Below are 26,182 nucleotides of genomic sequence, written 5' to 3' on the forward strand. Positions count from 1 at the left end.
TTTCAGCTATCTTTGCAATTGAACAACTTCTAAAGCTAAAAAATAAATAATGTTTTAAATCTCTTGCCTATACGAAAATCATGTGATAATATAATAATCTCCACAAAACATTTTAATAGTAAAACTATGCAAAAAGCAATAATCACGCAATGCAAACTTTTCAAGGAAATATTTAAATTATATACAATTATAAGAAACTAAAAAACTTAATGCTGTTTTCGAATCTACATAAATTGTCTAAATAAAATAAGGACTTCATAATAGGCTAAGATACAAAAATATTACTCATTTATTTTTTCAAATAAAATACTCTATACAATTTTTAACAATCACAATAAAACTGGTTAATGTAAAATGAAAATCTAAATCTGACTGCGTTTTCGAAACTTCGCCCTGGGCTGGATGGGATATTAAACCAGAAAAACGGGGTTTCTAATGAAAAGAATATTTTTAAAAGCTATCTATGTAAGTATTCTAATCCCATCAGCAAAGGACTTAAATTTTTCACGGCGGCTGTTCGATGTCAGATGCCGTAAGTGGAAACATGCTGTGAGAGTTTCGATTAGACCCTTATCGATAGAGTACAACGAACACTTTCCATCGATAGACCCATCGTTTACTTTACATCACCAAGCGTTGTTTTGGTATCAGATCCGATCCATCTGTTATTGCCGAGCAGCATGTTGGAAAGCGGTGAGCACTTTTTCGAGGGGGTTGAGAAACTGCTGGAGATTTGGTTTGAGGAGAGCTCCAACAGCGACGATGATCTGCGTAACATCAGCAGGTAAGTCCTTTAACAAGTGCGGAACCGTAACAACCGACATATCCTTCCTGCAAAAGTGCATTCACAGTCGCGGTCAAAAGTTTATGCACACACGTTACAATTTTCGTCCTGACTAGTAATGAAATGTGTTTCTTAATTAATATTTATTTTTTTATGTGTTATTTAAAAACATGAAATAGTCACAACTTCTAAATTTTGTTTTAGGCTTATAAGATGCGGTACACGTGTAACGACTTTAAATATTATACAAGATGTACAAAATGTTATTTGAAATTTTCAAAATATACTTATTCAAGAATATTTTATTTTTTTATAATATTGTAAATTCAACTAGAATTAGGCTATCAAAAATCAGTCTTAACCCTTGGCCTTGTTGATAAGGTGATTTAATCGAACACAAATCATTATCTCATAAAAAATTTTGGTCGAGGCCTTGTGTACATTGTTATACAAAAATCCTTGAACTTCTAATAAATGTAAATGCTATTTTTTAGAGCCGATTGGGAAAACGTGCTTAGCAATGTCAACTGTGAAATAATAAGCACGTCCAAAAACGACATTATAGATGCTTTTGTTCTGAGGTAAATATATAAAAATGTCTTCATTAAAGTCTAAATAATTCAGAAAATAAAATTTTATTACTTATTTTAAATTCGTATTCGGCTTAGTGAGAGCAGTATGTTTGTTTCCAAGCGACGATGGATTCTTAAAACTTGTGGAACGACTACCCCATTGAAATGCCTGGGACAATTGCTAAAGCTGGCAGAGGCCAATGGATACAATGTAGTCGCAGACTTGTTCTACTCGAGAAAGAATTTCACTAGACCGGAGGCGCAGGTGAAATTATAAATGAATTGTATAATAACTATCAATACTTAAAACGTTTCGTTTTTCAGAGAACCCCCCATCAAGGCTTTACGGAAGAAGTTACATATCTGGACTCTGTTTTTCCCAACGGAAGATCATATTGTCTGGGTTCCATGAACCTGGAGTGTTGGTATCTCTACACATTTAGTCGTTCTGATATCAAAATTTCTCCCAAACTCATAACGGATGAGAAAATTGTTGACTCCGATCCAGACCAAACTATTGAAATATTAATGCAAGATCTAGATCCCGAAACCATGTCCGTCTTCTACAAAAACAAATTTGATAATGCTAATGGAGCTACTGTGGTATGAAGAAGTAATTTTTAATGTCTTAAAGCAATACATATAGATTGTAATTTCAGAAATCTGGAATCGATACCATATTGCCGAGCATGCACATTGATGACTTCTTATTCGATCCTTGCGGCTACTCCATGAATGGAATCAACGATAAGGTAGGACAGTAAATTCCTTTTACAAGAATTATTGATAAAAATACATTTACAGGGGGAGTACATGACAATTCATATTACTCCGGAGAATCAATTTTCGTATGTGAGCTTCGAAACCAATGTTGCTTTGAGTAACTATCGTAAACTTATTAATCAAGTAATCAATACATTCAAGCCCGGAAAGTTTATTGTAACCATCTTTGCCAATAAGGTAAGCTGTTGTTCTTTTTTTGTCGACTTTTTTAAAATACTTTTGAATATTTTGAAACAGTGCTCCTTGGCCTATGAAACCATGAAGGAACTAGAAGTGGAGTACTCCAAGGGATCGCACTGGAAACGAACCGACATGCAATGTTGCAATTTTCCATCCTACAATCTTCTGTTTGCACAATATTCTCACGCGGAGAAAACTGGTGATAATTTATAAAATTCCAAACCCAACAGCAATTGTGATTGTTTTGAGTATGTCTAACAAAACATATTGTTCGTTTGTTATTAATTAATCAAAATAAATGTCGAATATATAAACTATACTAGATTATACAAACATGCAATAACTGTTGATAAATTTTAAAATTAAAGAACAAATACTTTTTAGATCGACTGTTAAATAAAAATACTAGAAAATACCGACACTGGATAATTCGCGAATTCCAATTGTGGCAAATAATTATCGGATCTGAACAAGTGTCACAGCCAAAAGTTCCATCCCTAGCAGTATTTGACAAGTCGGCCCAAAAGAAAAATAAAAATGAGTGCGATTTCTAATGAAGACATTATTTGGACCATAAAGAACGGAGAATTTGAGGCTGTGCAAGCCGCTTTTCAGCACGATGTGCGTTTTCTAATGCCCCGATTAATTTTAAATTAACTAATTATATTTGTATACAGACACAAAAGGTGAATGAGGAAATTAAGGGCCGTTTCCCAGTACACTATGCGGCAGATTTTGGCCAGCTGAATGTCCTGCAGTTTCTCATAAATATAGGAGCCGACGTCGATGTAAGTTGCTCACAATGCCGATTTACCAAATTGTGAATCATTTAAGTTTCGTCATTTACTGTTTTCATGTATATGTACACATATATACACGTCTGCACCTCCTACGTTTGTTTAGTCATAGTCTCTGGCTACACAAATGAACCAGGTGTGCCCTTAAGAAATGCCGGTTTTCATTAATATGATTTATTTGTAATTGATTCATATTTATTGCAGAGAAAGGACAAACATGGTATTACCCCCATTCTGGCTGCCATTTGGGAAGGACATACGAGCTGTGTGGAATTACTTCTAAAGAAGGTTTGTATATTGTATGTTTTGTTTACACCCAATTAGCATATTTTTATTGCAGGGGGCTAGCAAAAATGGTTCTACTCCAGATGGCCAAAGCTACCTTGAGGCAGCGGAAAAAGACGAGATTAAAAAACTTCTTGCATAAATTGTATATGTCATTTTAGGATACAAACCTTATGTTTCAGTATCAAATACACTTTTAAATACAGTTGTGTATAGCTTTTAAAAACGTCAACTATTTATTTCGATGTTTTGGATAAGCTGATACAAAAAATTCCATTTTTATATAAACAAAATATTGTGTATTTTATTATTTTGAATATGTAAAATTTTTTCTGATTTTACCCAAGTCAGCTGAGATCAGCTGATCTTTGCAAAACTGATATGGAATCTCCCTTCTGAAGTGCTAAGAATATCGATAAGTGTTCAAGTGCCATCACTAGCCCAAAACACGATATTTTCCATTCAGCTGTTTCTAAAACCGGTGCTTAGAAATTCGCGCACTATGTTTCAGCCAGAAAAACACGGCCTTGAGCCCGACTTTCAGCTAACTAAGTTCACCACCCATACCGGGTGAAGTTGCAAAATCCCCCAGAAAGTACTGGAGAAGTACCTAAGGGGAACAGAAATAGAAAATAAGAAAAATGATGGATACCTTATCGGTGAGAGATAGTACTATCTGCAGATCTTGGGATTATCTTAATGTGAAATCATAATTTCAGGCTCCGGAATGGACTGCGCAGTGATACCACTTAGGCGGCACAAGGACTATTTGCTTATTCAAACCGTTGACTTCTTTTATCCCATGGTTAATGATCCGGAATTACTAGGTCGTATTGCGTTGGCTAATGTTTTGAGTGATGTTTATGCGGTTGGGGTGACGCAGTTTGATACCGTGGAGATGATCGTCAGCACTTCGACGAGTTTCAGCGAGAAAGAACGCGACACTGTGATTGCATTGGTGATGCAGGGTTTCCAAAACTCCCTAAGGGCAAATGGATATCGTAATACCCCGCTAATTATTAGACAACTGAAGATCAATCCCTGGTGCATTATTGGTGGCATAGCCACGTCTGTCTGCCGAAGCGAGGAAATAATACTGTAAATAAAAGCTTACGATGATATATTTAAGTTTATTAAATATATCTTGCCGTTTTAGACCGTCGAACGCGCAGCCTGGCGATGTTTTGGTCCTAACGAAGCCCTTAGGTGGACAAATGGCGATGGATGCACACCTTTGGCAGCTTAACAAGACGGAAAAGTACAACAAACTGCTGTCTGAATGTAGTGATGATGATATAAGAGAGACTTTTGAAATTGCTGTGAAGTCTATGACTTATTTAAACAAAAATGGTAAGTATTTCTTTGAAATTCTTTATATTATTTCTAACTAATTTCTTTATCAGCCGCCCTTTTAATGCACAAATATCAAGCGCACTGTGCCACTGACATTACCGGCTTTGGACTACTGGGCCACGCCAAAAATCTAGCCGAATTCCAAAAAGAAAAGGTCTCATTCCAAATCAACAAGTTGCCCATCATCAAAAATGTACTAAAATTCAGCACCTTGGTGGGTCAAAGCACAAAGTTTCGTTCTGGCAGATCGGTAGAAACCTCTGGAGGTCTTAATTTGCCTTCCCGCTGATGCCGCAGATCAATTTTGCCGGGACTTTAAAGAGGCAACCAACGGAGAGCAAAAATCTTTTCAAATTGGACACGTAATAGCCGCAAATCAGTCTGACGCAGTTCTGTGTGACGATGTAGAGTTGATCGAAGTTAGCCTTTAGTTAAATGGTACAAATTAATTATTCAACTTATGAGGACTATTTCTTAAAGGCCTTCTGGCTCGGAAATAGTCTGAACATTATTGTACATGAGAGGTGTGCAATAATTTTGATAATTGGTCGAACCATTTAATCGAGATTGGTTATCGCGATAATAAAAACGACTACCGATATACAAATCATCGATTCTTAACGCTCTATAGATTGTAACTTGGTAGTTAACGTAGTAAACACAGTTTTTCCCCTTTCCCACAGCGCTATCCACCATTATATTTAATTTATGCAGACTTTTCCAGTATACGACACCCATGGGCAATAATATACCAACAGTCACATCTGAACAAACACATGTTCGCCAGGCAGTTGTCCTTATTTGGTGCTTTATACCGTTAGTAGCCTCCCCACGCGAAAAACACCCCTAACGTGAACCACTAAAGGACGGCAAAGGACACGGCCAAAGCCGAAATATTTGGATAGAAAAATAACGAATGGAATGCCAAGCATTCGGAAGTTGGCTCTGAAATAAGCTAATCCAATCCGCCCAATTCAGTGACTTTGGTGCAAGTGAAAGTAGCCGTGAAAGTGTAGCAGTTAATCTCAATCCAATCCACAAAATGTTCAGGAGCAAAAATGAGGGGAACATTGTGTACAAATGCACTGTGCGACTTCTCGATGACTCCGATGTCCTAGAGTGTGAATTTCAGGTTTGTGCTGCTCTTGAACTCTGCATCCTTCAACCTAATTGGACCGGACCTTTGGATGAATCAGTTGACCAAACTCGAAAGACACAGCTCATCTGCAATCGATGCAATACTCCTTGCCATCCGAGTTCGTGCTACGAATATACTGCTACTTTAGCTTACCAAGTGCACAGGATATTGTTCATCGCTAAATATATAAAAGCTCACCTACTTTTTACTTTTCCTTTCATTTGCGACAGTTCTAAGTAAATGCTTAGAAACATAGGAAGCTATTTGCATATTTTGTTCCTATGCGTTTGTGTTGTAAACAGATGGGTGGCTAACGCCCTTTCTTCTTGCCGGCAAAAATATTGATGTAGTAATCCCCAAAAAGCGTGCTATTAAAGCTGAATAGGAAATCTTGGATATTTGTGTATAATTCGAGTAGTGCAAGAAATATTTGATATAAAGTTATATTTATAATCGTTCACTGAGCTTTTTAATTACTTTTAGCCAACTGGTATTAAACACGAAGACACTTTGTGGTTGTTTCTAGTTCTAACCCCCATTTTCCTGCCCTGAGGGTGTAAACAAGTCATACACTACACCATTTTACTCTAGAAGTTAGAACGAATAATGATATCCTTTTAAAATAGGTTTTATTAACAACAAATAATATGTAAATATCACATATCTCACAGCCATTCCATAAGGGCATATACCTATTGGAGTACTTGTGCGGCGAGTTGGAGATCAAGGAGAAGGACTACTTTGGCTTGCGATATGTCGACTCCTCAAAACAGAGGGTGAGTATAAATAAATACAACTTCATTATTTGCGTAATGTACATAAACTCCTTTTAATACATCTTAAACAGCACTGGCTGGACCTGTCCAAATCTATTATTAAGCAATGCAAGGGTAAGTAATGTTCAAAACTTTAGCAGTTCTATAAACTGAAACTCATGTGTTGTCCTCAGAAATGGATCCCCTACTATTTTCGCTGCGAGTGAAGTTTTACCCTGCGGATCCATTTCGACTGACGGGAAATGCACGGATTATGCTCTATCAGCAATTAAAGAGGGACCTTCGACATGGTCGTTTGTACTGCTCCTTGGGCGAGGCGGCTGCACTGGGCGCTCTCATAGTTCAAGGTAGATTTTAATACCTATTTAATAAATTAACTTGGTAACTACTTATACCCTTCTTTGAACAGAGGAGCTGGGCGACTATAACGAGGATGTGCATGTGGGCAGTTATGTATCTTCCATAGAATTAGCTCTGCGCCAGACGGAGTGTCTGGAGAAGAAGATAATCGAGCTGCATAAAAAGCGTGAGCCCGGGCAGAATCTCTCCTTGGCCATGGATGAGTTCTTGGGCATAGCCCGCGGCTTGGAGACCTACGGCATAGATCCACATCCGGTCAAGGATCACCGCGGATCGCAGCAGTACGTCGGCATAAATAATACGGGTATCAGCACTTTTGTGGCCGGCAAAAGATCTCAACATTTTCGCTGGAACGAAATACACAAAATCAATTTCGAGGGCAAAATGTTTATAGCGCATCTGAGTTACACGGACGCTAGTCGCGAACCAGTAAGTAGTCGATTATGAATCTTTATTGAGTCAGCAAATGGTTTATTTTTTGACATATTCTAGAAAAAACATACTGTTGGCTTTAAGTGTCCAACTGGCGCCGCTTGTCGATACTTGTGGCGATGTGCCATTGAACAAATGCTGTTCTTTACGTGAGAATATATATATTTAATCCTGTGGATTCACATTACTGAAGCGGTCTATTTTTGTAGATTACCCAATAGCCAAAGTGCAGCTGTGATTTCGGGCGGAGGATTTTTCTCATGGGGCACAAAATTCCGATACACCGGAAGAACTGAGCGTGAAATTTTGACTGAAAACATAAATGCGTTGCGGGAACAAAAAAATAACTCCAACTCAAGCAAGCGAAAGGCGAGCAGTGTGCCAGCCACGCCGTCCAGTCCACAAGGGGATTTAGCACAAATAAGTAAGATCTTAATCGTTGAATTGGGAATATACCACGCATTTTGCTTATGTTAATACATAAGCATGTCTAAAGAACTCGCGTCTATCCCTCTATTATACACTTATTCATTATTATTATCTTTTCAGGGTACAGCAGCTTGCCGAGATCTACGATGTCGGAGCCCCTGGGATACGGCATGCCAAATGGACACTTCTACGGACAGGACCATGGGATGAGTGAGGCCAATGGGGGCATCCAAATCTCCAGCCTGGAGCCGGTTTGCGAGGAGGCTCGCCTGCGATCCTCGAACATAGACGGTGTCAACTACTTGGCCAGCCAAATCGGCGGCTACGCTTACCGGGACTCCATCGAGCATTCTTCCACTGAGAGCGGGCTGACCGTGAATGGATACGACCATCCGAGGAAGCACAATGAGTCCAGACAGCACGGCTCCTACTCGCCCAATCTGTACTACGGACAGTCGGATGCCGCCGTGAATTCCAGTTCGCCAGCCGATAGCTTCCTGCACGCGGATCCCTCCACGCGGAAGATGAAGAAGTTCCGCAAGTTCCACCTACTGCACGCCTTCGTTCCGTCCGTAATTTTTGTGGCATTTGCGATGGCCGGAACTGCCGTGTTCATCATGGAATCGGAGTCGGAGGCCTTCGAGCAGCTACGCAACTCACCCGAAATGCTTTGTTTGCGCTATCAGTACTATCAGCCATTGAAGGAGTTTGTTTTGGAGAAGTTGGGTCGAGGGAAGTAGGAGTTCCTACCTGTGTAGACGCCTATTTAGTACCAGTAACTCCAGCTGCATCGGGTATTTTAATAGTGTACTTAAGGCAATTCTTTAATATAATGCTATAATGATTCCATATTAAAACCAAAGCCTGAAATTTAATTTTAACATTAATACACATTGTTTTGATTGGGTGAACGCGAAGTGAAACTTTTCTATGGAAAATTGGTCAAGCTTTTTTGATTTAAATATTGCTGGCATGCTTTTTAGGTTGAAAAATCTGTTAATCTCTTAATTTCCGTCCACTGAAATGAGAATGAGATGAACAATCATAGCATTAGACCTAGGACACGTTCAAAAACAGTTCTTTTATTTGTCGATATTGGTTTTAAGTCAATCTTATGCATTAGATTTATTAAGTAAGACTTTTATTAAATAAATAAATGTGGCTATCCTTTTTATTATAACGGCGACAGACGAAACTTCACCACACCATCAATTGAATGTACATGTCTACGGTCCACTCTCAGCTGGTCACTAGAGCACCATGTCTGCCTGCAGACCCAACGATTCCGAGTGCTTCTTGGCCTTCATCCGGAGGTCAGCTATCGAAGAACTCTTGCTGTGGGCGGCGGCGAAGGCGGCCAGATTTATTGAGTACTGGGGCACAGAAAAGAGTCCGGCCGGCACGGATCCATTAGTTATAGCGGCAGCGTACTGAAATCAGAAAAGGATTGCATATATACAATATATATAATGAATACTGGGACCATTTTACACTATATACATTTTCGAGTACTTGGCTAGAAGTCTCCTTATATGCATTTGTGTGAGTTCTTTAAAACTAATAATATAGTGGGCTTTTGAAACATTCATATTAAATAGCTTACTATGTACTATTTGAAATTATCAAAACCCTTTCGAATATGTTGAACTGTTAGTTTTTATTAAATAGATACTGATTGTATTATTACTAAAATTAGTTTAACTTCTTAAGCTTTATACTACTAAGTTTACGCTAGTTTAAAATCGCACTAAAGTCTTTATAATAAACTTTTTCGAGAATACTCATATGGAGACTTCCAGCTGAAGCTTAATGAGCTCCTAAATTTGGGATTGGCATCGCCGAATCTGCTGTTAAATATATGAATAACATTTGGAATTTTACCTGGTGAGCTGCCACCGAAATTATGGCCGGATCGAAAGCGGAAAAGGCGGCGGCGGCTGCCACGGTGCTGGAAAACTGTTTGATGGCCGAGCGCGATATCGCCGGATTGTGATTATGCGGCGAGTCCACGGTGACCACCTTGCCGGCGGAACTGGTGCCTCCGGAGCCGGGTGCCTGGGGATTCGAGCTGCTCGCTGCGGCGGGATGGGATGGAACGGATGAGCTTCGGAGGGCGGCCAGGCTGACGTAGGGAGCCACGCGACAGGGCTCCAGCGGAGTGGCGATCGGAGGACTCCGACTGCCCACGAGGAATCCTTCAAAGAATACGTGGAATGCATAAGATGAGTAGCTCTTTGTTTGGGGTAAGTGTACAAAAGTATGGCCTCCATTGGGTGGTTTAAATATTTAAGAGTATAAAGTTTACTTAGCGTTAAAGAAGTTCATTTTAAGTTCAGAAAAATAAGTGTATTTTAAAGAGTAAAGATTTGGTAAAGTCGTTCGCAAGTCTGGGCTCTAAATGGAATTTGAATTAAATGGTATTGTAGAGTATTTTTAGTATGATTATTTCATGGAAAAGGAAGTTATTTTGATAGGTATAAATGTAGGTTTAAGAGATATATGTTTTCGCGCTTATCATTGGATGGTTTTTTAATATAAAACATTCGGTAAAAAAAAACATGCACTCTTAAGAATTTTAATAATTTGTAAAAAATATTGTTGAACATATGTAAAATTATTTACTATATAAAGTTTTTTATGTTAATATTATTATACAAAAATGGTTATTTAACCCGTCTTGTGAATTATTGTAGAGTAAAATCGGGTGTATTACCCACAAACAATATTTTGTTTTGCATTTAGTTTTGTGCCTGCATATATTGCTTTTACTTTAAAAGAACCTCCAGGAAAAAAGCAAAATTTTAAAGATTATCCGACAGATTCTCTGCCGGCAATCACTCTGCTCAGATGGATATACTCGTACCTGCTAGATTGGCAAATCGTTTTAAGATTCAGTGACAAGTAATTGAATTCATTTTGTAATTTATTGCTCGGAAAACGCCCCGGAAAGCCGGAACCACAGGGACGTGTTACCGCTGGCAGGCGAAAGCTGGAAAGCCTGGAGCGGCACATACAAATGGGTCTCCTGGGACCGGAGGCCAGGTTAACGTCTTGTTTATGGGTGGTTCACCGGGGCGAAAAGCCTGAGAATTGATATGGACCCATAAAGTGCTGGCCATTCGTTGTGTCTGCCGTGCTTTTTATGCCAAATTTCAATTTGATTACATTTCCGAAAGTTTTTTATGCCCGAAGGTCCAGTATTGAAATACGCGCCAGCATTAGCCGGCAAATTTGATAAATGCGATTATATCTTTTAATCCAATTAAGTTGAGCCTCTACATGCGATTTATGTTTATGGGAAAAAGCACACACAAGTGGTGTTTAGCACTGAGCAACTCATAAATGTATAAATGTATTGATTTGCATTCCCCTAATGCTCGCGCACCTTTACACCTCTCGGTTTTCAGTTTTCCAGTTTTCTCGGTTCAGTTTGTTTGCCTTTCGAATTATAATCAGCACTCGCATACCCATCTGCTCAGATTTTGCCCAGCGAAATCCCATCGGCAATATACATAAAATAAGAACGCTCTTTTTTTTTAGCGACAGCAACGCACAAATCATTGCTAACTTCATCAAATTAAATATTCGGGCAATAAAACGGAGAATACAAATTCTATTGAGTCGGCCGGGGAGTTGATGGATGGGGATAAGTCCTTGGAAACGAGGGTTGAACGGAAACGGAAAGCCAAATGAATTAATGAAGAGACATTTAAACAACTGTGAAAACCGTAACATATTGGCCCCAGCAAGTTGATAAGCCCGAAAACGAACAGCATTCCGAACGGAAATGTAAATGGTCTAGCCTGATTTTTGTGTACTTAACTAATTGCAATTTACACTTTCATTAAGCTTAATTGGCGAAAACTTGGCTACCATGAAGTGGTTGGTGAGCGGTGCTTAAAAAAGGCACTCATTTATGCTAGTTTTTAATTACATTAATATTTTTTTAATAAACTAGGCACTTAAGTTATTGGCTCACCTTTGTGCATTTGGTTCTCGTGCTTTCTACATTTCGCCCGTCTATTTTGAAACCAAACCTGTAAGTACACATATTGATAAATCGTAGCTTTAGTCTTCATGCTTGTTTCATTAATATAAATTAGGAAATTGAGGCATTATGATATCCGATTCCATCATTAGTATTGGTATTAGTAGTACACTGAATTATCACAGTTTATTTCTCATTAATCTCGGCAGATGCGTGGTGCTTCTTGGAGATTTTAGCGGGCACAAAGTTACGAAGAGTGAAGCAATTTATTACGGGCCATAAAAAAAGTGACACTCCTGCTGGCTTTGGAATTGTATCTACATATTTCATGACCACATAGTGCCTATTCCAGCACCCTGATTGAGCATTTAATCTCTAACCGGCCCCCCGATGCTCGAGCAATTTTCTACTTGTGTCCCAGACGACAAAGGGTGGCGTAAACCACTTAACACCCCATATCTCTATGCCCTTGCAGTGTGTATTTTCACTTTGTTACACATTTGGAACAGTCCTTTTCCTCCGTATTGTATATATTTTGGATCAGCATCGCTAGACGAGCTATGTCCCTTTAGTGTCCGTATGTCCCTTTGTCCTTATGAATGTTGTCCGCCTGCCCGTTTGTGCAGCCTTCAGTTTTAGCTCAGAAAACTATTAGCAACGGTATTCTTATCATTGGAGGTATTATCCATGTGTGTTGGTACTAGCTGGATCAAAAAGAAAGTATATATCATAGATGTGGAAAACCTTCATTGCTTTTCGGTATAGCACTGTTTTAGTTTAGTTTAATGCCCATTTCACATAAATAAATATATAGCATAGGGTATATAAACTTCGGCTGGCCAAAGTAGTTTCTTTCCTTGCATTCACAGTGCCGGTGGTTGAAAAATCAAAGTCACTGCTTTCACATTCGTGCTGAATATTTCGGGGAGACAATGTCTGGTTGTCATTAGTACAAGTGTAATGAATAACCATTGAAAATCAATTTTGGCCCTCGTAGTGTCCAAAGGGGCGACCTCGGACATGTCCAATGTCAAGTTGCAATTGGGGGATAATTTATGGAATAGATTCGCGGACATAATTACCTGCACTCTAGCTTCGCTGAGGCCCAGTCGCTGACTCAGTTCCTCGCGCATGAAGGCATCTGGATAGTGGGTCTCCTCGAACAGTCGCTCCAGCTCGTTCAGCTGGTCCAGGGTGAAGTTCGTCCGCGATCTCCGCTGCTTGGTGTTCACCATTGACGAGTCCAGGGGATCGCAGTGCTCCCGGTGTCGACTGGGCTCCGGGGAGACGCATTCTTCCGCCAATAATGGCTTATCCGGCGCCAGCTTCGGCGTATTGCTGTCCTCCGTGCCCTCGGTTATATTGGTCGGGACCACTCCAGAAGTTTTCGAATCTGAATAGGTTTGTTATATGTATATAAGTAGGGTTGTTATAAGTTGTTTGTAAGTAAGGTATACCGTACTTATACCTTATGTACCTTATGTAGCCGATCTATCACTTGATCACTTAATTAACACAAGCTTATGAACTTTAACTTATTTCGTATTTTTATATCTAAGCGTTCTACCCGTTTTTGGCTTTAAACCTTTTACTTCCATACAGAGGATATTGAGAGTATAAAAGGTATCGGCAAAAAAACGTTTCACATAAAGTAATGTTCTGGATCACAATCTTAATTTTTTTTACCACGTCCGTCTGTCCGTTTGTTTTGTCCGTATGAACGTTGAGAAAAAACTTAACATCGCAAGTACCAACCTGCTACCGACATAACTATTATCAAAGAAATAAATAAAACACAATATTTGAGTCAGGTCAAGTAAAATATGAATTTATCTATACACATGACATTCAGTTGATTTCCTTTGCAATTCTAACGCTATTAAAAAGCAAGTTTTACAATTTATTTTTAGAAGATTCGACAGAAGATTTTTAGCTCTAGGCGGGGCTTACCTCGGATCATGTAAACACTATGAACGAGATAATCCCCTTCTGGAACTGGCAGGACAACGGATACCCGGTGGTTCACAAAGGTAATGGGCAGTTTTTCAACGATTATATCGTGCTGCAATTACTGGGTTACAATTAACTATTTATGGCAATCAAATTTGCTACATACATTATACGGACAGGAGTGATTCAAATTGGAATAATCGGCAATCATCTCGTGAAAGAATCGAACTAGTGGATTACGGTTTGTCTTTAGATACTCGCAAGCATTGGTAGTAAAGTTATAGAGAAAGGGTTTATAGCCATTTAACTTCTTCAGCACCTGGATTTTTACCTATAAAATATCGACTCAAACTTATTGATTCACCTGAGAAAATGAAGCGCACGGTGTACCTGAAGATCGTTAAATGGCAGTTGGTGAATTCTAGTCCTTACAGTCAAATATTTATACGTCCGATTTTTTGATTTAAGAAAGCATGCTTCAAAATCCATGAATTCAATGTCCAGAGGTGTACATATAATGTTGGTAAACTCGAACCCACCGTTGACCTGAATTATTAAATAACTTTTCACTTGCATCCACAGATCACGTTCATTCTTACCCCAAATCCGAGTAAAACTAAGCCCAGGAGCAAAAGCCAAGTCCATCTCGATTTTGTCATGTCTCAGTTAATAGTGGCACAACAAAGTAATCAGTCCGAGCTCTGTACTTTCCACTAGCTAAGTTCATCTAGCCGTGTCCGTTTATCTGTCCGTTCATCAGTCCGTTTGTCTGTATGTTCAACCGCTGGCCCAAAGTTGGCATTAATAAGCCAATATATGTATGTTAATTTAAATTCGATACGTAGTACATTACAATTACTCATAATGAATACTACAAAATCACACAAGTCGTAATTACTGCATAACGCAGAACAGCCTAATTATTCAACCAGCTTACAAGAGATTGTTAAATGAATGACATCCATGAAATTTAAAGCACATTTTGAGCAATTAAAAACATGTTATGAGTATTTTTTTTAGTTTAAGCCATAAATATGATATTGATTTTCTATTGATATTCTAAATATAGCAAAATAATGAGTTATCTTTTTGGTAAGAACATATTTAATGTATCTACACTTGGGGCATGCACAATAGGAAAAATCCAATTACGGATCAGCTTAAGTGGTACTTCAAGATACCCATCTTAGCCAGTTAATGACGTTACCTTCCGGCTGGGAGTCCACGTCCAGGTCCTCCGAAATTAGCCAGTTCTTGGGCTTTGGCTCCACCACAGCCTTGTGCAGAGTGGGACTGAGGCGATAGGTTTCCACATGCTCCTCGCGATGAGGATGGGATTCCTCCGGGGATTCCGCGTCGGCCGCGAGGATCGTGTTGCTCTCGGATACGGACAGGTCGGTAATGTCTATGTCCACGGACTCCTCGCCACTCGCGCAAGTATCGGCGTAACTGCCGCCGGAACTGATCGAGTTTATGAATATGGAGTTTTTCACTTCCGTGGGCTTTTTGATACGCGCGCCCGTCATCGAATTGAATAAGGCGTGAACACTGTTGTTGGTTAGATTGAACTCAAAAGACTTTGTGACAAACTGGGCCAACTGCTCCATTATCCTTGGCTTCGGTAAATAAATAAATGCCGCTGCTTTTTTATGCGTTCGAGCATAAGTTGCTGTAAGGAAACTAAGCTGCCGACTATTTTATAGTCAACACCAATGGCATTCGGCGTGCCTAATCACCTCAGTTGGCTCTTTATTGCTGCGCATGTCCTTCGGATTATCCACATTCGATTCAGCCGCGTAAATTGGCCAAGAGAGCGGCTTAATAATGAAAAATATTGGCGCTTCGATTTTGGCCAGGATCAAACGGACGACTGCCTGTTTTAATGGACAAATATGACTAGTTCAACATCTTGACTCCATTCAATTAGCAATTTCTTTGGTCCTTCACCAGCACTTTGCTCTCCTCTCCTCTCTGCCCCTTCATTTTCCAGCGAGCTCTCTCTCTCTCGCGCGGCGAGTCCTTAAAAAAAACCACCCCAAGTCGGCGGGGCAGTGTAAAGTGAAGTGAAGTCCTGCCTACGGAGGTCCTTTCAATTGCTCTCATTGGTCTACGGAGGAGGCGAAGTGGTTGCACGCTCAGCGATTCCAGCTTACTTTCCTATTATTGGTTATAGCCATTATGGAGCACTATTTATCCATTTATCCATTAAGCGGCAATGAAACACATTATAATTACAATAAACGACGCCATGTGGGAGGAGTTTTGCGCCGGAGTTTCAGGACTCCTGGCCGCCGGATTCGGGCCCTCCTCAGCTTTTGCCACTTTATAAATAACTTTTAAATCGCCGTGCTTGCCACGCAAATCCACTGAAAAGGGCTTTATTTTCATTTTCCAAAGTCGACGGCGTGTGGGGAGCTGTTTTATCGATTTGGGGGCGGGCTCAATGCCATAAAACTGGGATCTGAGTTGGCGCTCTGCCACGCCCCCAATATTCATTACTTCAACTTTGTGCTAATGACACTGGGCTGCAAAGGCGACATAACTCATTGCCGGGCTTATTGTACAAGAACCCAATCAAAAGACACTCAGATAATGCCCCAGTTTTTATAGAACGAACACGAGCCATCTTCATTTATCAAACTGAATTGTGTTGCGCAGTGTAAACTCATTTCATTTATCAACTTTTCAAACGTATTCAGACGTATTTCAAACGTATTCAGATAGAGATAAGTTAATTGCACCTAGAATCAAAAATTCATTCCATATTATTTGAAAATCATTTATTTTTCCATTAGCTTATAGACCTGAAAGTCAACTTGTTACATGAATTTGTTGATTATTTCTTTATCTATATGTATAAGCAACAGATTAAACTATTGCATAAGCTGCATAATTGGCCATTCCGCACATATTGACTCCCTTGCGAATTCGGATGTAACCATTTTCGCCCCAATTTTGTCCCCACCAGTTCTTCAATATCCAATAATCCTTTCCAAACCCAATAACCACCATGGCATGATTAACTGAAGCTGACGAGCACAGGGGGTCATCGTAGATGCCGTCACTGAATAAACACGTGAATTGAAAATTAAAATATATAATAATTTTCTGTGATTACCTGTACAGTTGAAATGTCTTCGGGGAGGCATTTATGGATATGGCAACTGGTCCGATGTGGGCAACTGCCGCCTGAATGGCCTGCTCATCGCGCACGGGAAGAATGGCCCAAGATGTTACATTAACTACGGATAGGTCGGGAACAAACTGGCATTTGCCCTTCTGAAAAACATCAGCATTAGCTAGGAGTAGAAAGCTTTCGCCAGACAGTTTAATATGATAATAACATAACACTAAAGTTTTAGTCATTCTACCGCCCTTTTTTAAAGACATAAGCTTTCGGTGTAACTGACACTCTTATATATAAAAAGTAACTATCATTTAAATTGTATGGTGTTCTAATTACCCTTGCCGCATACGGATAATCCTCCTCCCTCATTATGCCACCCGTGCTCTGCAAATAGCTCAGAGTATTTCGCAGGGAGCCGCCGACGCATCCTTGGTTTCCATGGGACACACTGCAGTCCACAATTTGTTGCTTACTCAGGCTCAGTATCTTCCCGGTTCGCTTGAAAACCTGTCCTACGATGCTCTCGGCGATGGAAAAAGCGTAGCAGGAACCGCAGGATAGTTGGTTATACGGGGGTGTGATGAATCCTTTACTGCGCCAATCCAAACTTTCGGGTACATTACTCATCAGGGGAGAACCCACTATTTCGGCCATATTATCCGCGCTGTCTTCGATATTGCTCTTCAATAGTCGCAAATATCCCTTAAGGTAACCATCAGTGCTCTGGTTTTTAAAGATAATTATATATTATTATTGTTTTCAGGTGAATATTCACAGGTGAATATTTTGAGAAATACGTACCATATCAGCGAAAATATTGGGTTTCAATCTGAAGCTCGTTTGACCATCCTCAAAGTTTTGGTTGTGTTCCTCAATAACTTTGTAGTTTTCCTCAAACGCCTTGTAACTTCGAATTTCATCATAGGTGCGTAGATATTTGCGATTATTATTATTCTAAAAGTGAATGCATTTATTAGCTTTTTATGGGTTTAATTTATATTTTTTTAAACTAACCTTAAACTTTTCAAATTCGCTCTTACAATCTACAGAAGAAGAATTGCCCTCGTTCAAATTGGAAGTTACAATTTGATTATTAAGGCCACATAAACAGCTAAAGAATATTAATTTCCACATTGCTTTCGACTCCGCTTCGTTCATCTACTGTCAATATTATAAAACCGCAACTAAGCATATTTATGATTTCCTAAGAAGCAACGAAAAGTCTGATCGAAGATGTGAGCACCTATTAATTAAAATTTGTGAGAATTAAGCCGAATCAAAAGAAGTCAAAACAACACAAAATGAAAATGTGTCAGAAAAGAATATTAATTGTCGCTAAATTACCAAAATATTAAAAAATAATTTAAAAAAAAATAATTATCAGCTTTGATTAAGTATATGTGCATGGCTTGACATGGACATGAATACTAATATATATTTAAAAAACCATAATAACTCCAGAATTAAGTATTAATTTCAATCACACATCAGTCATTGTTTCACAACATCTTAAAATTCCAGGCGTTCCCTGAGAAGTGCATTATGACTTACTCCGTAGAGAACAAATCTTGCAAGATTTTCTCAGTATTTTAGTAGAAAAATAAAGATCGAAGAAAACATGAGAGTACCCCAAACGTAACTTCACATACCCTTTGTCATATATGCCAGTCGGAAATCAGTGTTCCTTTTCATTTGTTTCAGAAATGATTTAAAGTGTGTATTCTTAGGCCCAAGAACAGCTGTTTTGCATAACATTGCGAATCCGGTTGATTTGCGTCAAAACAAAACCAGGATCATGCTGAAAACCGCTGTTAGTCGCTTCTTACAAGTTAACTCAGTAAGTGTGTCCATGCCACATAGTTATGCCGATAGTAATCCACCGTATTGCAGGTGCGATGTGGCAGCCGGGCGAATTCGGTTCGCAATATCAACCTGATTCCTATGGTGGTCGAGCAAACTGGCCGCGGTGAGCGGGCCTACGATATATTCTCCCGTTTGTTGAAGGAGCGGATAATTTGTCTGATGGGCAACATAACCGACGACATCAGTTCCACCGTGGTGGCTCAACTGCTGTTCCTGCAATCGGAGAACGTCAACAAACCGATCCATCTGTACATCAATTCACCCGGCGGTGTTGTGACAGCGGGCTTGGCGATCTACGATACGATGCAGTACGTCAAGCCACCAATAGCAACTTGGTGCGTTGGTCAGGCCTGCTCGATGGGATCCCTCCTGCTCGCGGCCGGTGCGCCTGGGATGCGGTACTCTCTACCCAATGCGCGGATCATGATACACCAGCCCTCTGGTGGCGCACAAGTATGTACATTCCAGTGTTATAATCGATCCGCATTGATATATATTCTATATTATAATCTCGCCCAGGGGCAAGCCACGGACATCCTAATACATGCCGAGGAAATTATCAAAATAAAGCGTCAGCTGACCAACATCTACGTGAAGCACGCCAAGAACACGTATGAAGAGATGTGCGGACGCATGGAGCGCGACCACTTTATGACCCCCGAAGAGGCCAAGGTGCTGGGCATCATCGACCATGTGCTCGAACATCCTCCAGAGACTGTGTCCGAAACTGGACCGGCGACGGACGGCGGCGTTACCTCCGGCAAAGCCGTGCCTGAGGAGTGCGAGAAGAAGAGAGGCAAACAGACAGCCTAAATTGCTCGCTTGTCCATAGATCAAAATTCAATTCTAAGTTTGAAACATATTGAACAATTCAGTTTTCTACAGAATATACACTTTCCAATTATACCAAGTCGACTTTCTCATGATTCTGCATTGTCACTATTGCATCATTAATGTTTAAAAGCCCTTACATAACAGTTGCTCTTAGTGGAGATAGGATGATCTGGAATTATCGTTATCTGATGAAAGAGCTAGTCTCTTTTAGCGAGAGCACATGGATTCTATAATTTCCACCACTGAATTTTGTATCAATCATTCTCTCCCTTGAAAAATAAACCCTCGTTAATATGGTAAACAAATCATTAAACTTTTAGTAAAATTACATAAATACAGTATTCAGTACGGCATTTGTTTGTGTTGGTTGTCGGTAGTTTCGGGAGCTTTATGCATGGTTTTATAATTAACTCTTTCAAGTCGATCTGCATTTATTTCTTATTAGAAAATCTAAAAGCTATATCAGAAAAAGAGATACTTGTTTGTGCGCAAACGCATATTCTTAATTAAGTAAAGGAATTAGAAACCAAGTTTCCCTTTTAACTTTGATCCATTACTATAATATCTGAGCTACCGGTGATGGAATCCTTCTGTATGTACTCGAAGATCTTGTTTAATTCTGGTGTTTCTTTGATCGACTTGAGGAAATCCACTAACTGCTGATTTTTGTCTGTTGGACAGGAATTTCAATTAGTGTATCGTAAGATACAATGTTTGAACGTTGTATACTCACTTGCTTTGGGTATTTGCGAAAGGGCCGACACTGCACGAAGGGCAGAACGCTTCAGTTCATCCTGCTTTTCGTATTCCTGTTTCACAGAGTTGGCCTTCACCTTGTGGGTGCACGTATCACGTAGTTGCTGTATAAATTGATCGAGCCCTGGAATATTGAGGCAGGGTAAGAAGAGATTTGAAGTGACATGCTGAGGTACTACTCACTTAGCAGGACCTTATCCGGGCACAAGATGGCCAGACGTGCCGTCATCAGGTACGTCAGCATCTTGATGTCGTAGTGGTCGCACAGACCAGCCTGGACATGGTCCAGGAACTGCATGACATCCACACGATCCAAGCCCTGCTCGAGAAGTGTGTACATGCATTCAAATGCCGCTTTGCGAATGTCGAGACCGTCGTCGACGGTGTGCTTGAAGGGACCCATTTCCACTTCTCTAATGAGTTCGCTCTTCACCTTTGTCTCCGAGTACAGCCAAGGCAAGAGGGTGGGCAACAAGTCGCGCACCAAGCTGGGCTTGTTGTGCACCGCAGAGTTGAAGGCTACTAGCGCGACGCGTCGCACCTGCGGCTCCGGATCTCGCAGAGCGAACAGAAACTCGCCAATGTTCTGCTTGAGCAGGGCATCAATGGGCTGCGGCTGATCGGAGATGGTGAACTTTACGGAGGAGACAACCACGGTGCGCATGGTGGGGCTTTCGGAACGCAATGCCTGCTGAAGTTGCGGCAGCAGTTCGTCGGGATTGACCAGCACCAGTTTGCCTAGGCACTCAGCCACCACGTTGCGCGATCCTTCCTCCGAGCACTCGCAGTGCTTGAAGAGCTGGGCCCAAATGGATGGCACCGAAGGCAAAAGCTGAGCGAGTCCGCTGGGCGACACCGACAGCGATGAAATGACCTCCTTAAGCGAATGTAGCAGCAAATACTGTCTCTTCGGCTGCACCTCAATCTCGTGCAGAATCAGAGGTAGGTATGTCTGCAGGCTACCCACGGACACTGCGCCGAGAGCATGCGAGGCTGCAGCCTTTACATCCTCCGAGGTGGCCCCAAAGCATTCAATAATTGTCTGGGGCAGCACCTGTATGGAACTCAGATCAAAGTGCCGGCCAATCTCTCCGATGGTGAGCAAACAGAATATAATTTCCGTATCGTTACGCTTCTGCAGATCCGTTATCAGCTTTGTGGCCAATGGGGTCGCCACCTGGGGACACTGCTGTGTTAAGGCAGCGATGCACTTCGCCGATGAGTGATAGGCCTGCTTGTGCAGCTGCACCACCTCACTGGGAGTGCCGGCAGTGGCTCTGGAGTTGGCATCGCCGTTGCCAGCCAAAACTGGTGCCATTAGCTTCGAGACGAGCGAATGGTAATCCAGGCCAGTCAGCTGTGTTTGCACCAGGGCCTGGAACAGCTCCAAAGTGCAATTCAATGCAGAGCCCTGCAACAATGAAATCAGTTATTAGTTGTGCTTATTGTCCATCTACTATCAATAATGTTATTTTAGCCTACCTGCAGCAAAGGTGATCGAACGAGGATAAGTACAGAGCGCAAGAACTGCTCATGTATGCCGACTAGAGCTTGGGGCTGCCTGCGAGCTACGGTGCTCAAAAGCGTCAGAGAGTACTGGGCAACGTGCAAATCCGAGTCCGATATGAGCGGTGGAATCTCAACTATGGCTGTCTGCAGCAGGTTTGCCTCAAAGTTGCTCGAATAGTTGATGACGATCTTGTTAATCAGATCGAGGGAGTGCAGCTTCAGGGCGCGGTGGTTCTTTCGAAGGAATGTGCCCAATGCAGGCAACACGTCGTGCAGGATGGGAGTCAGATCAATGCGCAGGGACGAAGCTGCGATCAGGGTCAAAGCCTTCACGCTGCTTAGCCTGGTTACTTCGTTCTTCAGGCGCTCCATGAAGATTGGCAGGCAAACCGCCAGCTCGTTCTGCAGCATGTCGCCCATGTTGGCGATAATCTGTCCCATGCAGGCTATGGCTCGCTCCTTCACCTCCTGGTCGACATCCGTGACTTTCAGTTTCTGCAAGGTGCATGAGTAAACCTGGCCCACAAACGAAGGGGCATCAAACTCGGACTTGGCCGCATTCGGTTCCAGCGGACGAATCACTTTCACCAACTGCTGCAACACCAAGAGCGCCTCTGTGGCAATCTTATAGAACGGATCAAAGACCGAAGTCACCACAAGGGGCACCAGGGAGGGAATATGTGGATGAAAGACATGCGGCGGATGTCCTTGGAGCAGCGAGTAGAGGAATCCGAGAGACTCGATCTTCATGTTGCTGGTCGAACTCTTGTCATTCAGCGAATAGCTTATGCCCGGCACAATGCTCTCCAAGTAGGGACCCAGGGCGCCTGGCAGCGAATTCAAAAGCTCACGCAGCAAGAGGAAGCAGTCTTGACGCGTTTTCATCGATTTTTCCCTCATTAACGGCTGTATGGCTTTTACAATGAGCGGCAGCTGCTCAATTAACAGCGAGGTCGGACCCGAAACTTGTTCCATAGAGTCGTGGTCGTTGGCCACATCGTCGGTGGAGCGTGTGTTCTTAAGCAGGGCCACATAAGCGTGAAATATGTCGGACTTAACATTCTCCTCGCGCTCCTTGAAACGCGCAATCAAAGCCGGACTCAGGCTGCGATAGAAGTCCTCGATGAGTTCCTGGCGCGTGGATATCAATACCTCCAGACACTTGGCTGCAGCGCGACGAACTTTCCAGCTCATGTCGTCGTCGTCACTGTATTCCTCACTGTCAACGTACTCATCATCCTCCGTGTCCATGGCGTTGCCAGTATCGCCATCATCCGTCTCGTAGTTGTAGTTTGGATCGTACGTGATATAGTTGAGGCAAAGCTCCAGGATCTAACAAAAACAATCGTTTAATTAATGTAAGACATAGCTCAAAACTCGTGTATACTTACCATGGGAATATGCGGGTTTATGGCATCTGGGCAGCGCATAACGAAAGCTTCGCAGGCCTGCAGACAAAACTCGCGCAGCTCATCGTCGTCCCGCTGACTGTACTGACTCAGCAGGAGCATGGAGCGATCAATGTGGTTGCAAAGTCGATGGCCAGCCTGCCGACTGAAGAGTAATAAACAACAAAATTATATCTAAAGTTCATATAATATAAAATATAACAAATATATACTTAATATATAAGAATTTTGGTATTTAAACAAGCAAAAATACAAATGCATGAGTAAGCAAAAGGGGAGCAAACGAAAATAAGCTAAGCCATACCATATCTGGTTTATTTTCTTAAGAGCAATCCTACACCACTGTCAATCGGAACTTACCATATCGAAGCCAGGCACTGAATGTAAGTTCGAATGGCAGCTGGATTTGATGGGTTCTCTAGGCCATCGAGCAAGTGATCGATGACACCGTTGTAGGCGTTGCTGTTGGCCTGGATCAGCAGGAACGACAGGGCCACAATGGTTCGCTTGCGGACAGCTTGGCGCGAGGAGGCCAACTGGGGCATCAGAGCTTTCAGTATGGTGCTGTGGAAGGGAACGAGGAACTCCCCGAAGCGGGATAGCAAATCGGCCAGTATGTCTAGCGATTCCAGTTTCACAGAGACGTCCTCCTGATAACGAACAGTCGATTAAACATTTCAGAGCCTAGCGAACAGCAGAGTTACTCACCTTTTCAATAGCTGTGCTCAGTTTGCCGGTAATCCGTTGGCACACATTTGGGGCCAGGGAATTTGAGGACTGCGGCAGCTCGGCAATCACTGTCTTTAGGCCAATACTCGATATGTCGCGCAGCTGCTCCGTGTTGGACATCATGTTGGCGCACAGCGAGTCCACGATTGTCTCCACTTGGATCTCCTTCACCTTGTTGACCAAGGGGCCCAGGCACTTGACTGCCAAGTTCTGGACCTCGCCGTTTTTGTCCTCCAGCAGTTTAAGCACCATTCGCACCACCTTTTTCTCTGACTCGTCATCCAGGATAATGCTATCCTTTTGTAGCTCCGTCATCAGATCGTTTGTCGCCATGAAACGGAAGTCCTTGTCCGTCGACGTCATCTGCAGCAGATGAGAGCTCCATTAGAATTTCGATATGTTGCTAAAATGAAATTCTATACATACTTTTTCCAGCAAATTGGCAATTTGGTGGTACTGATGTGACGCCATAGCGAAGCCTTTGAAACGTTCGATCGGTTGCAATTAAGTGATAAGTGAAATATTGTATATTTGTTTCGGGTTGCCCTATTTTTGGCGTTCAAAAACTTGAAAATCTACTGAAATTTTTCCGGTATTGTATCTCCAAGTTTTATGTTCACTCAATTTTGTTATAAAGGCTGCTTAAGTGGGCCCAGTTTGAAAAAACGCAAACGACATATAATTATCCCTAACGCTTTTGGATGCCGATAAGGGTTTTAGTCAAATTTGGCGGTATAAAATCAAATGGTGAAATATTTTGGTAACCTATATTACCTACACGTTAGTGTAGTTTGGTTTTTGTATTATTAACATATTAAATTATAATTAAAATAAATAATAATACCCAATTTAAAAACTAGTATAACATTTCGTCCCATTACCATTGTTTCTGATGAACGATAAATCAGTAAAAAGGCGCTGGGAGTCTCCCATCTCTAGGAATGTGCCGCTCGTTTTCAGGAATTATTTTAAACGAAATCGAAGCTCACTGCTGAAATTTAATCAAAATACATACTTAACATAAATAAAAGCTAACATAATGGATCAGATATTGAACAAGGAAAACACCGGCATTAATTGTAAGTTGAATTGACTTCAATTCCCTTTGGTATTGTGATTTCATAGCCAGTTAATATTACAGTGCCGCCGAATCCCATGAAAAATGGAGTCCCTACCAATTCAGTATTGAAGAAACCACTTGGCAAACTTGACAATGTGATGCACCAAACTCCTGGAATAACCCCATTCAAAGGCACTTCCCTTAGACTCGAAAGCAGTATCGCCAAGCTTTCGCTGCGAAAGCCCCCCAAGCTAAATGTGGTCAACAAGGATCGAGAGGAAGTAAGGTTTAAGACAAATACCTGCTTTTTGGGAGCCTACGTCTTAAATTGCGAACCCAGAGTCGTAAATTTGTTTAACTATACCGACTTTCCAAACGAGAAATGTTTGAAGAACTGCAGCAAGCGTAAGTACTAAATATTAAATTATTTCCTTTGTAAATTGTACTTTATTTCTGTAACATTGCAGCGGTCACAGAGACCTGGTCCGAAAATCAACCGGGCTATGAACGGCTATTGGATCAACTTTATCTTGATTTTCGCACATTGGAAAACCATTTGGAAAATAAGAGCCTTCAGCCCCTAGATTTTATCGACCTGCCATACATATATAACACAGAAAACTTGGAGCCTTCAGAGCCTGAATACGTATTAAATATATTTCCCCCAATGCCCAATTTGGAAGGTATTGATATTCTATTTTAAATGGTTGTTTACAAGTTCGTTGCTTATATTGTGGTTGAACAATCCTAAACTAGGTACCTATGTAATACTAAAATATATATAATAATGGTAGGCTAAGACAATCATTAGCTGTTCAAGTTCGTTGTCTCATTTTATAATCATATTTGTGAAAAAATATATGTTATTTAAGTCTAACTTCGCCAAATACAACTAAAATTTCATATTGTACGCTTCAATTGATTCAGTAATTTATTAAGTAAGTAAAAGCAACCATTGTTCCTAATTCTGAATTAAAATAACTGTAGCAATTAATACTGGCCTGTTTTTTTGGAGGATTATATGATGTGTGGGTATTTGGATCATGTTTATGGATCTTATGGCTGTCA

At 41.1% G+C, this 26,182-nt stretch overlaps 9 protein-coding genes across 13 annotated transcripts; 6 read left to right on the forward strand and 3 right to left on the reverse strand.

Annotated features, from left to right (window-relative positions):
• The first annotated feature begins 627 nt into the window (after positions 1-627).
• Positions 628-2,636, forward strand: LOC120450830 (S-adenosylmethionine decarboxylase proenzyme). The gene is made up of 7 exons (XM_039634016.1): positions 628-784; positions 1,279-1,365; positions 1,453-1,621; positions 1,681-1,959; positions 2,016-2,108; positions 2,161-2,316; positions 2,377-2,636. Exons 1-7 carry the CDS (start codon positions 681-683, stop codon positions 2,530-2,532), a joined length of 1,044 nt encoding a protein of 347 aa, XP_039489950.1. The 5' UTR covers positions 628-680; the 3' UTR covers positions 2,533-2,636.
• Positions 2,637-2,781: 145 nt separating this feature from the next.
• On the forward strand, positions 2,782-3,627 carry LOC120450838 (myotrophin). Its single transcript, XM_039634029.2, has 4 exons — positions 2,782-2,940; positions 2,997-3,107; positions 3,321-3,404; positions 3,457-3,627. The coding sequence occupies exons 1-4, from the start codon at positions 2,857-2,859 to the stop codon at positions 3,541-3,543; spliced, it is 366 nt and encodes a 121-aa protein (XP_039489963.1). The 5' UTR covers positions 2,782-2,856; the 3' UTR covers positions 3,544-3,627.
• Positions 3,628-3,834: 207 nt separating this feature from the next.
• On the forward strand, positions 3,835-5,392 carry LOC120450822 (selenide, water dikinase 2). Its single transcript, XM_044006353.1, is given in 5 exon segments — positions 3,835-4,060; positions 4,121-4,499; positions 4,558-4,751; positions 4,805-5,021; positions 5,023-5,392. Coding segments are annotated over 5 exon segments (1,110 nt in total). The 5' UTR covers positions 3,835-3,903; the 3' UTR covers positions 5,186-5,392.
• Positions 5,393-5,536: 144 nt separating this feature from the next.
• On the forward strand, positions 5,537-8,776 carry LOC120450807 (FERM domain-containing protein 5). Its single transcript, XM_039633981.2, has 8 exons — positions 5,537-5,886; positions 6,564-6,668; positions 6,740-6,782; positions 6,842-7,015; positions 7,078-7,457; positions 7,521-7,609; positions 7,670-7,884; positions 8,010-8,776. The coding sequence occupies exons 1-8, from the start codon at positions 5,797-5,799 to the stop codon at positions 8,627-8,629; spliced, it is 1,716 nt and encodes a 571-aa protein (XP_039489915.2). The 5' UTR covers positions 5,537-5,796; the 3' UTR covers positions 8,630-8,776.
• Positions 8,777-8,956: 180 nt separating this feature from the next.
• LOC120450814 (short stature homeobox protein) lies at positions 8,957-15,499 on the reverse strand. Of its 4 annotated transcripts, none has more exons than XM_039633994.2 (5): positions 15,035-15,499; positions 12,960-13,270; positions 11,869-11,926; positions 9,771-10,084; positions 8,957-9,319 (listed from the first exon to the last, which is right to left on the reverse strand). In XM_039633994.2, the coding sequence occupies exons 1-5, from the start codon at positions 15,432-15,434 to the stop codon at positions 9,140-9,142; spliced, it is 1,263 nt and encodes a 420-aa protein (XP_039489928.2). In that variant the 5' UTR covers positions 15,435-15,499; the 3' UTR covers positions 8,957-9,139. The 4 variants fall into 4 exon arrangements, with proteins under 4 accessions (XP_039489928.2, XP_043862285.1, XP_043862286.1 ...); XM_044006350.1 differs by lacking the exon at positions 15,035-15,499 and adding an exon at positions 13,633-13,682; XM_044006351.1 differs by lacking the exon at positions 15,035-15,499 and adding an exon at positions 13,355-13,680.
• Positions 15,500-16,592: 1,093 nt separating this feature from the next.
• Positions 16,593-18,147, reverse strand: LOC120449841 (procathepsin L). 2 transcript variants are annotated; one of them, XM_039632507.2, is made up of 5 exons: positions 17,969-18,147; positions 17,756-17,908; positions 17,291-17,677; positions 16,946-17,103; positions 16,593-16,891 (listed from the first exon to the last, which is right to left on the reverse strand). In XM_039632507.2, exons 1-5 carry the CDS (start codon positions 18,110-18,112, stop codon positions 16,696-16,698), a joined length of 1,038 nt encoding a protein of 345 aa, XP_039488441.1. In that variant the 5' UTR covers positions 18,113-18,147; the 3' UTR covers positions 16,593-16,695. The 2 variants fall into 2 exon arrangements, with proteins under 2 accessions (XP_039488441.1, XP_039488435.1); XM_039632501.2 differs by having other exon boundaries at positions 16,946-17,106; positions 17,969-18,145.
• Positions 18,148-18,620: 473 nt separating this feature from the next.
• LOC120444525 (ATP-dependent Clp protease proteolytic subunit) lies at positions 18,621-19,723 on the forward strand. The gene is made up of 3 exons (XM_039624272.2): positions 18,621-18,791; positions 18,845-19,270; positions 19,337-19,723. Exons 1-3 carry the CDS (start codon positions 18,750-18,752, stop codon positions 19,628-19,630), a joined length of 762 nt encoding a protein of 253 aa, XP_039480206.1. The 5' UTR covers positions 18,621-18,749; the 3' UTR covers positions 19,631-19,723.
• Positions 19,724-19,943: 220 nt separating this feature from the next.
• On the reverse strand, positions 19,944-24,706 carry LOC120444519 (cullin-associated NEDD8-dissociated protein 1). The gene is made up of 8 exons (XM_039624260.2): positions 24,481-24,706; positions 24,034-24,417; positions 23,686-23,975; positions 23,308-23,470; positions 21,890-23,248; positions 20,591-21,818; positions 20,385-20,531; positions 19,944-20,321 (listed from the first exon to the last, which is right to left on the reverse strand). The coding sequence occupies exons 1-8, from the start codon at positions 24,523-24,525 to the stop codon at positions 20,191-20,193; spliced, it is 3,747 nt and encodes a 1,248-aa protein (XP_039480194.1). The 5' UTR covers positions 24,526-24,706; the 3' UTR covers positions 19,944-20,190.
• Positions 24,707-24,973: 267 nt separating this feature from the next.
• On the forward strand, positions 24,974-26,108 carry LOC120444533. The gene is made up of 3 exons (XM_039624284.2): positions 24,974-25,133; positions 25,196-25,519; positions 25,582-26,108. The coding sequence occupies exons 1-3, from the start codon at positions 25,094-25,096 to the stop codon at positions 25,815-25,817; spliced, it is 600 nt and encodes a 199-aa protein (XP_039480218.1). The 5' UTR covers positions 24,974-25,093; the 3' UTR covers positions 25,818-26,108.
• Positions 26,109-26,182: the final 74 nt, after the last annotated feature.

This window comes from Drosophila santomea, chromosome 2L (assembly GCF_016746245.2).
Source record: "Drosophila santomea strain STO CAGO 1482 chromosome 2L, Prin_Dsan_1.1, whole genome shotgun sequence".
NCBI classification, from domain to species: domain Eukaryota; kingdom Metazoa; phylum Arthropoda; class Insecta; order Diptera; family Drosophilidae; genus Drosophila; species Drosophila santomea.

What these genes read in the sequence shown, in the direction of transcription:
- LOC120450830 (XM_039634016.1), top strand. Translation starts at nt 681, where the DNA reads ATGTTGGAAAGCGGTGAGCACTTTTTCGAGGGGGTTGAGAAACTGCTG. An exon ending in ATGCTAATGGAGCTACTGTG is followed by an intron (nt 1,960 to 2,015) that starts GTATGAAGAAGT and finishes TTGTAATTTCAG; the next exon opens with AAATCTGGAATCGATACCAT. An exon ending in TGAATGGAATCAACGATAAG is followed by an intron (nt 2,109 to 2,160) that starts GTAGGACAGTAA and finishes ATACATTTACAG; the next exon opens with GGGGAGTACATGACAATTCA.
- LOC120450838 (XM_039634029.2), top strand. Translation starts at nt 2,857, where the DNA reads ATGAGTGCGATTTCTAATGAAGACATTATTTGGACCATAAAGAACGGA. An exon ending in ATATAGGAGCCGACGTCGAT is followed by an intron (nt 3,108 to 3,320) that starts GTAAGTTGCTCA and finishes TATTTATTGCAG; the next exon opens with AGAAAGGACAAACATGGTAT. An exon ending in TGGAATTACTTCTAAAGAAG is followed by an intron (nt 3,405 to 3,456) that starts GTTTGTATATTG and finishes TTTTTATTGCAG; the next exon opens with GGGGCTAGCAAAAATGGTTC.
- LOC120450807 (XM_039633981.2), top strand. Translation starts at nt 5,797, where the DNA reads ATGTTCAGGAGCAAAAATGAGGGGAACATTGTGTACAAATGCACTGTG. An exon ending in CGGACGCTAGTCGCGAACCA is followed by an intron (nt 7,458 to 7,520) that starts GTAAGTAGTCGA and finishes GACATATTCTAG; the next exon opens with AAAAAACATACTGTTGGCTT. An exon ending in GAACAAATGCTGTTCTTTAC is followed by an intron (nt 7,610 to 7,669) that starts GTGAGAATATAT and finishes CTATTTTTGTAG; the next exon opens with ATTACCCAATAGCCAAAGTG.
- LOC120450814 (XM_039633994.2), bottom strand. Translation starts at nt 15,434, where the DNA reads ATGGAGCAGTTGGCCCAGTTTGTCACAAAGTCTTTTGAGTTCAATCTA. An exon ending in CGTGGACTCCCAGCCGGAAG is followed by an intron (nt 13,271 to 15,034) that starts GTAACGTCATTA and finishes AAACCTATTCAG; the next exon opens with ATTCGAAAACTTCTGGAGTG. An exon ending in TTTCGGTGGCAGCTCACCAG is followed by an intron (nt 9,320 to 9,770) that starts GTAAAATTCCAA and finishes TTCTGATTTCAG; the next exon opens with TACGCTGCCGCTATAACTAA.
- LOC120449841 (XM_039632501.2), bottom strand. Translation starts at nt 18,112, where the DNA reads ATGAACGAAGCGGAGTCGAAAGCAATGTGGAAATTAATATTCTTTAGC. An exon ending in GCGAATTTGAAAAGTTTAAG is followed by an intron (nt 17,909 to 17,968) that starts GTTAGTTTAAAA and finishes ATTCACTTTTAG; the next exon opens with AATAATAATAATCGCAAATA. An exon ending in AAGACATTTCAACTGTACAG is followed by an intron (nt 16,892 to 16,945) that starts GTAATCACAGAA and finishes GTGTTTATTCAG; the next exon opens with TGACGGCATCTACGATGACC.
- LOC120444525 (XM_039624272.2), top strand. Translation starts at nt 18,750, where the DNA reads ATGCTGAAAACCGCTGTTAGTCGCTTCTTACAAGTTAACTCA. An exon ending in GCTTCTTACAAGTTAACTCA is followed by an intron (nt 18,792 to 18,844) that starts GTAAGTGTGTCC and finishes ACCGTATTGCAG; the next exon opens with GTGCGATGTGGCAGCCGGGC. An exon ending in AGCCCTCTGGTGGCGCACAA is followed by an intron (nt 19,271 to 19,336) that starts GTATGTACATTC and finishes AATCTCGCCCAG; the next exon opens with GGGCAAGCCACGGACATCCT.
- LOC120444519 (XM_039624260.2), bottom strand. Translation starts at nt 24,525, where the DNA reads ATGGCGTCACATCAGTACCACCAAATTGCCAATTTGCTGGAAAAA. An exon ending in CAGTGCCTGGCTTCGATATG is followed by an intron (nt 23,471 to 23,685) that starts GTAAGTTCCGAT and finishes ATTACTCTTCAG; the next exon opens with TCGGCAGGCTGGCCATCGAC. An exon ending in CCCGGATAAGGTCCTGCTAA is followed by an intron (nt 20,532 to 20,590) that starts GTGAGTAGTACC and finishes TCAATATTCCAG; the next exon opens with GGCTCGATCAATTTATACAG.
- LOC120444533 (XM_039624284.2), top strand. Translation starts at nt 25,094, where the DNA reads ATGGATCAGATATTGAACAAGGAAAACACCGGCATTAATT. An exon ending in GGAAAACACCGGCATTAATT is followed by an intron (nt 25,134 to 25,195) that starts GTAAGTTGAATT and finishes TTAATATTACAG; the next exon opens with TGCCGCCGAATCCCATGAAA. An exon ending in TTTGAAGAACTGCAGCAAGC is followed by an intron (nt 25,520 to 25,581) that starts GTAAGTACTAAA and finishes GTAACATTGCAG; the next exon opens with CGGTCACAGAGACCTGGTCC.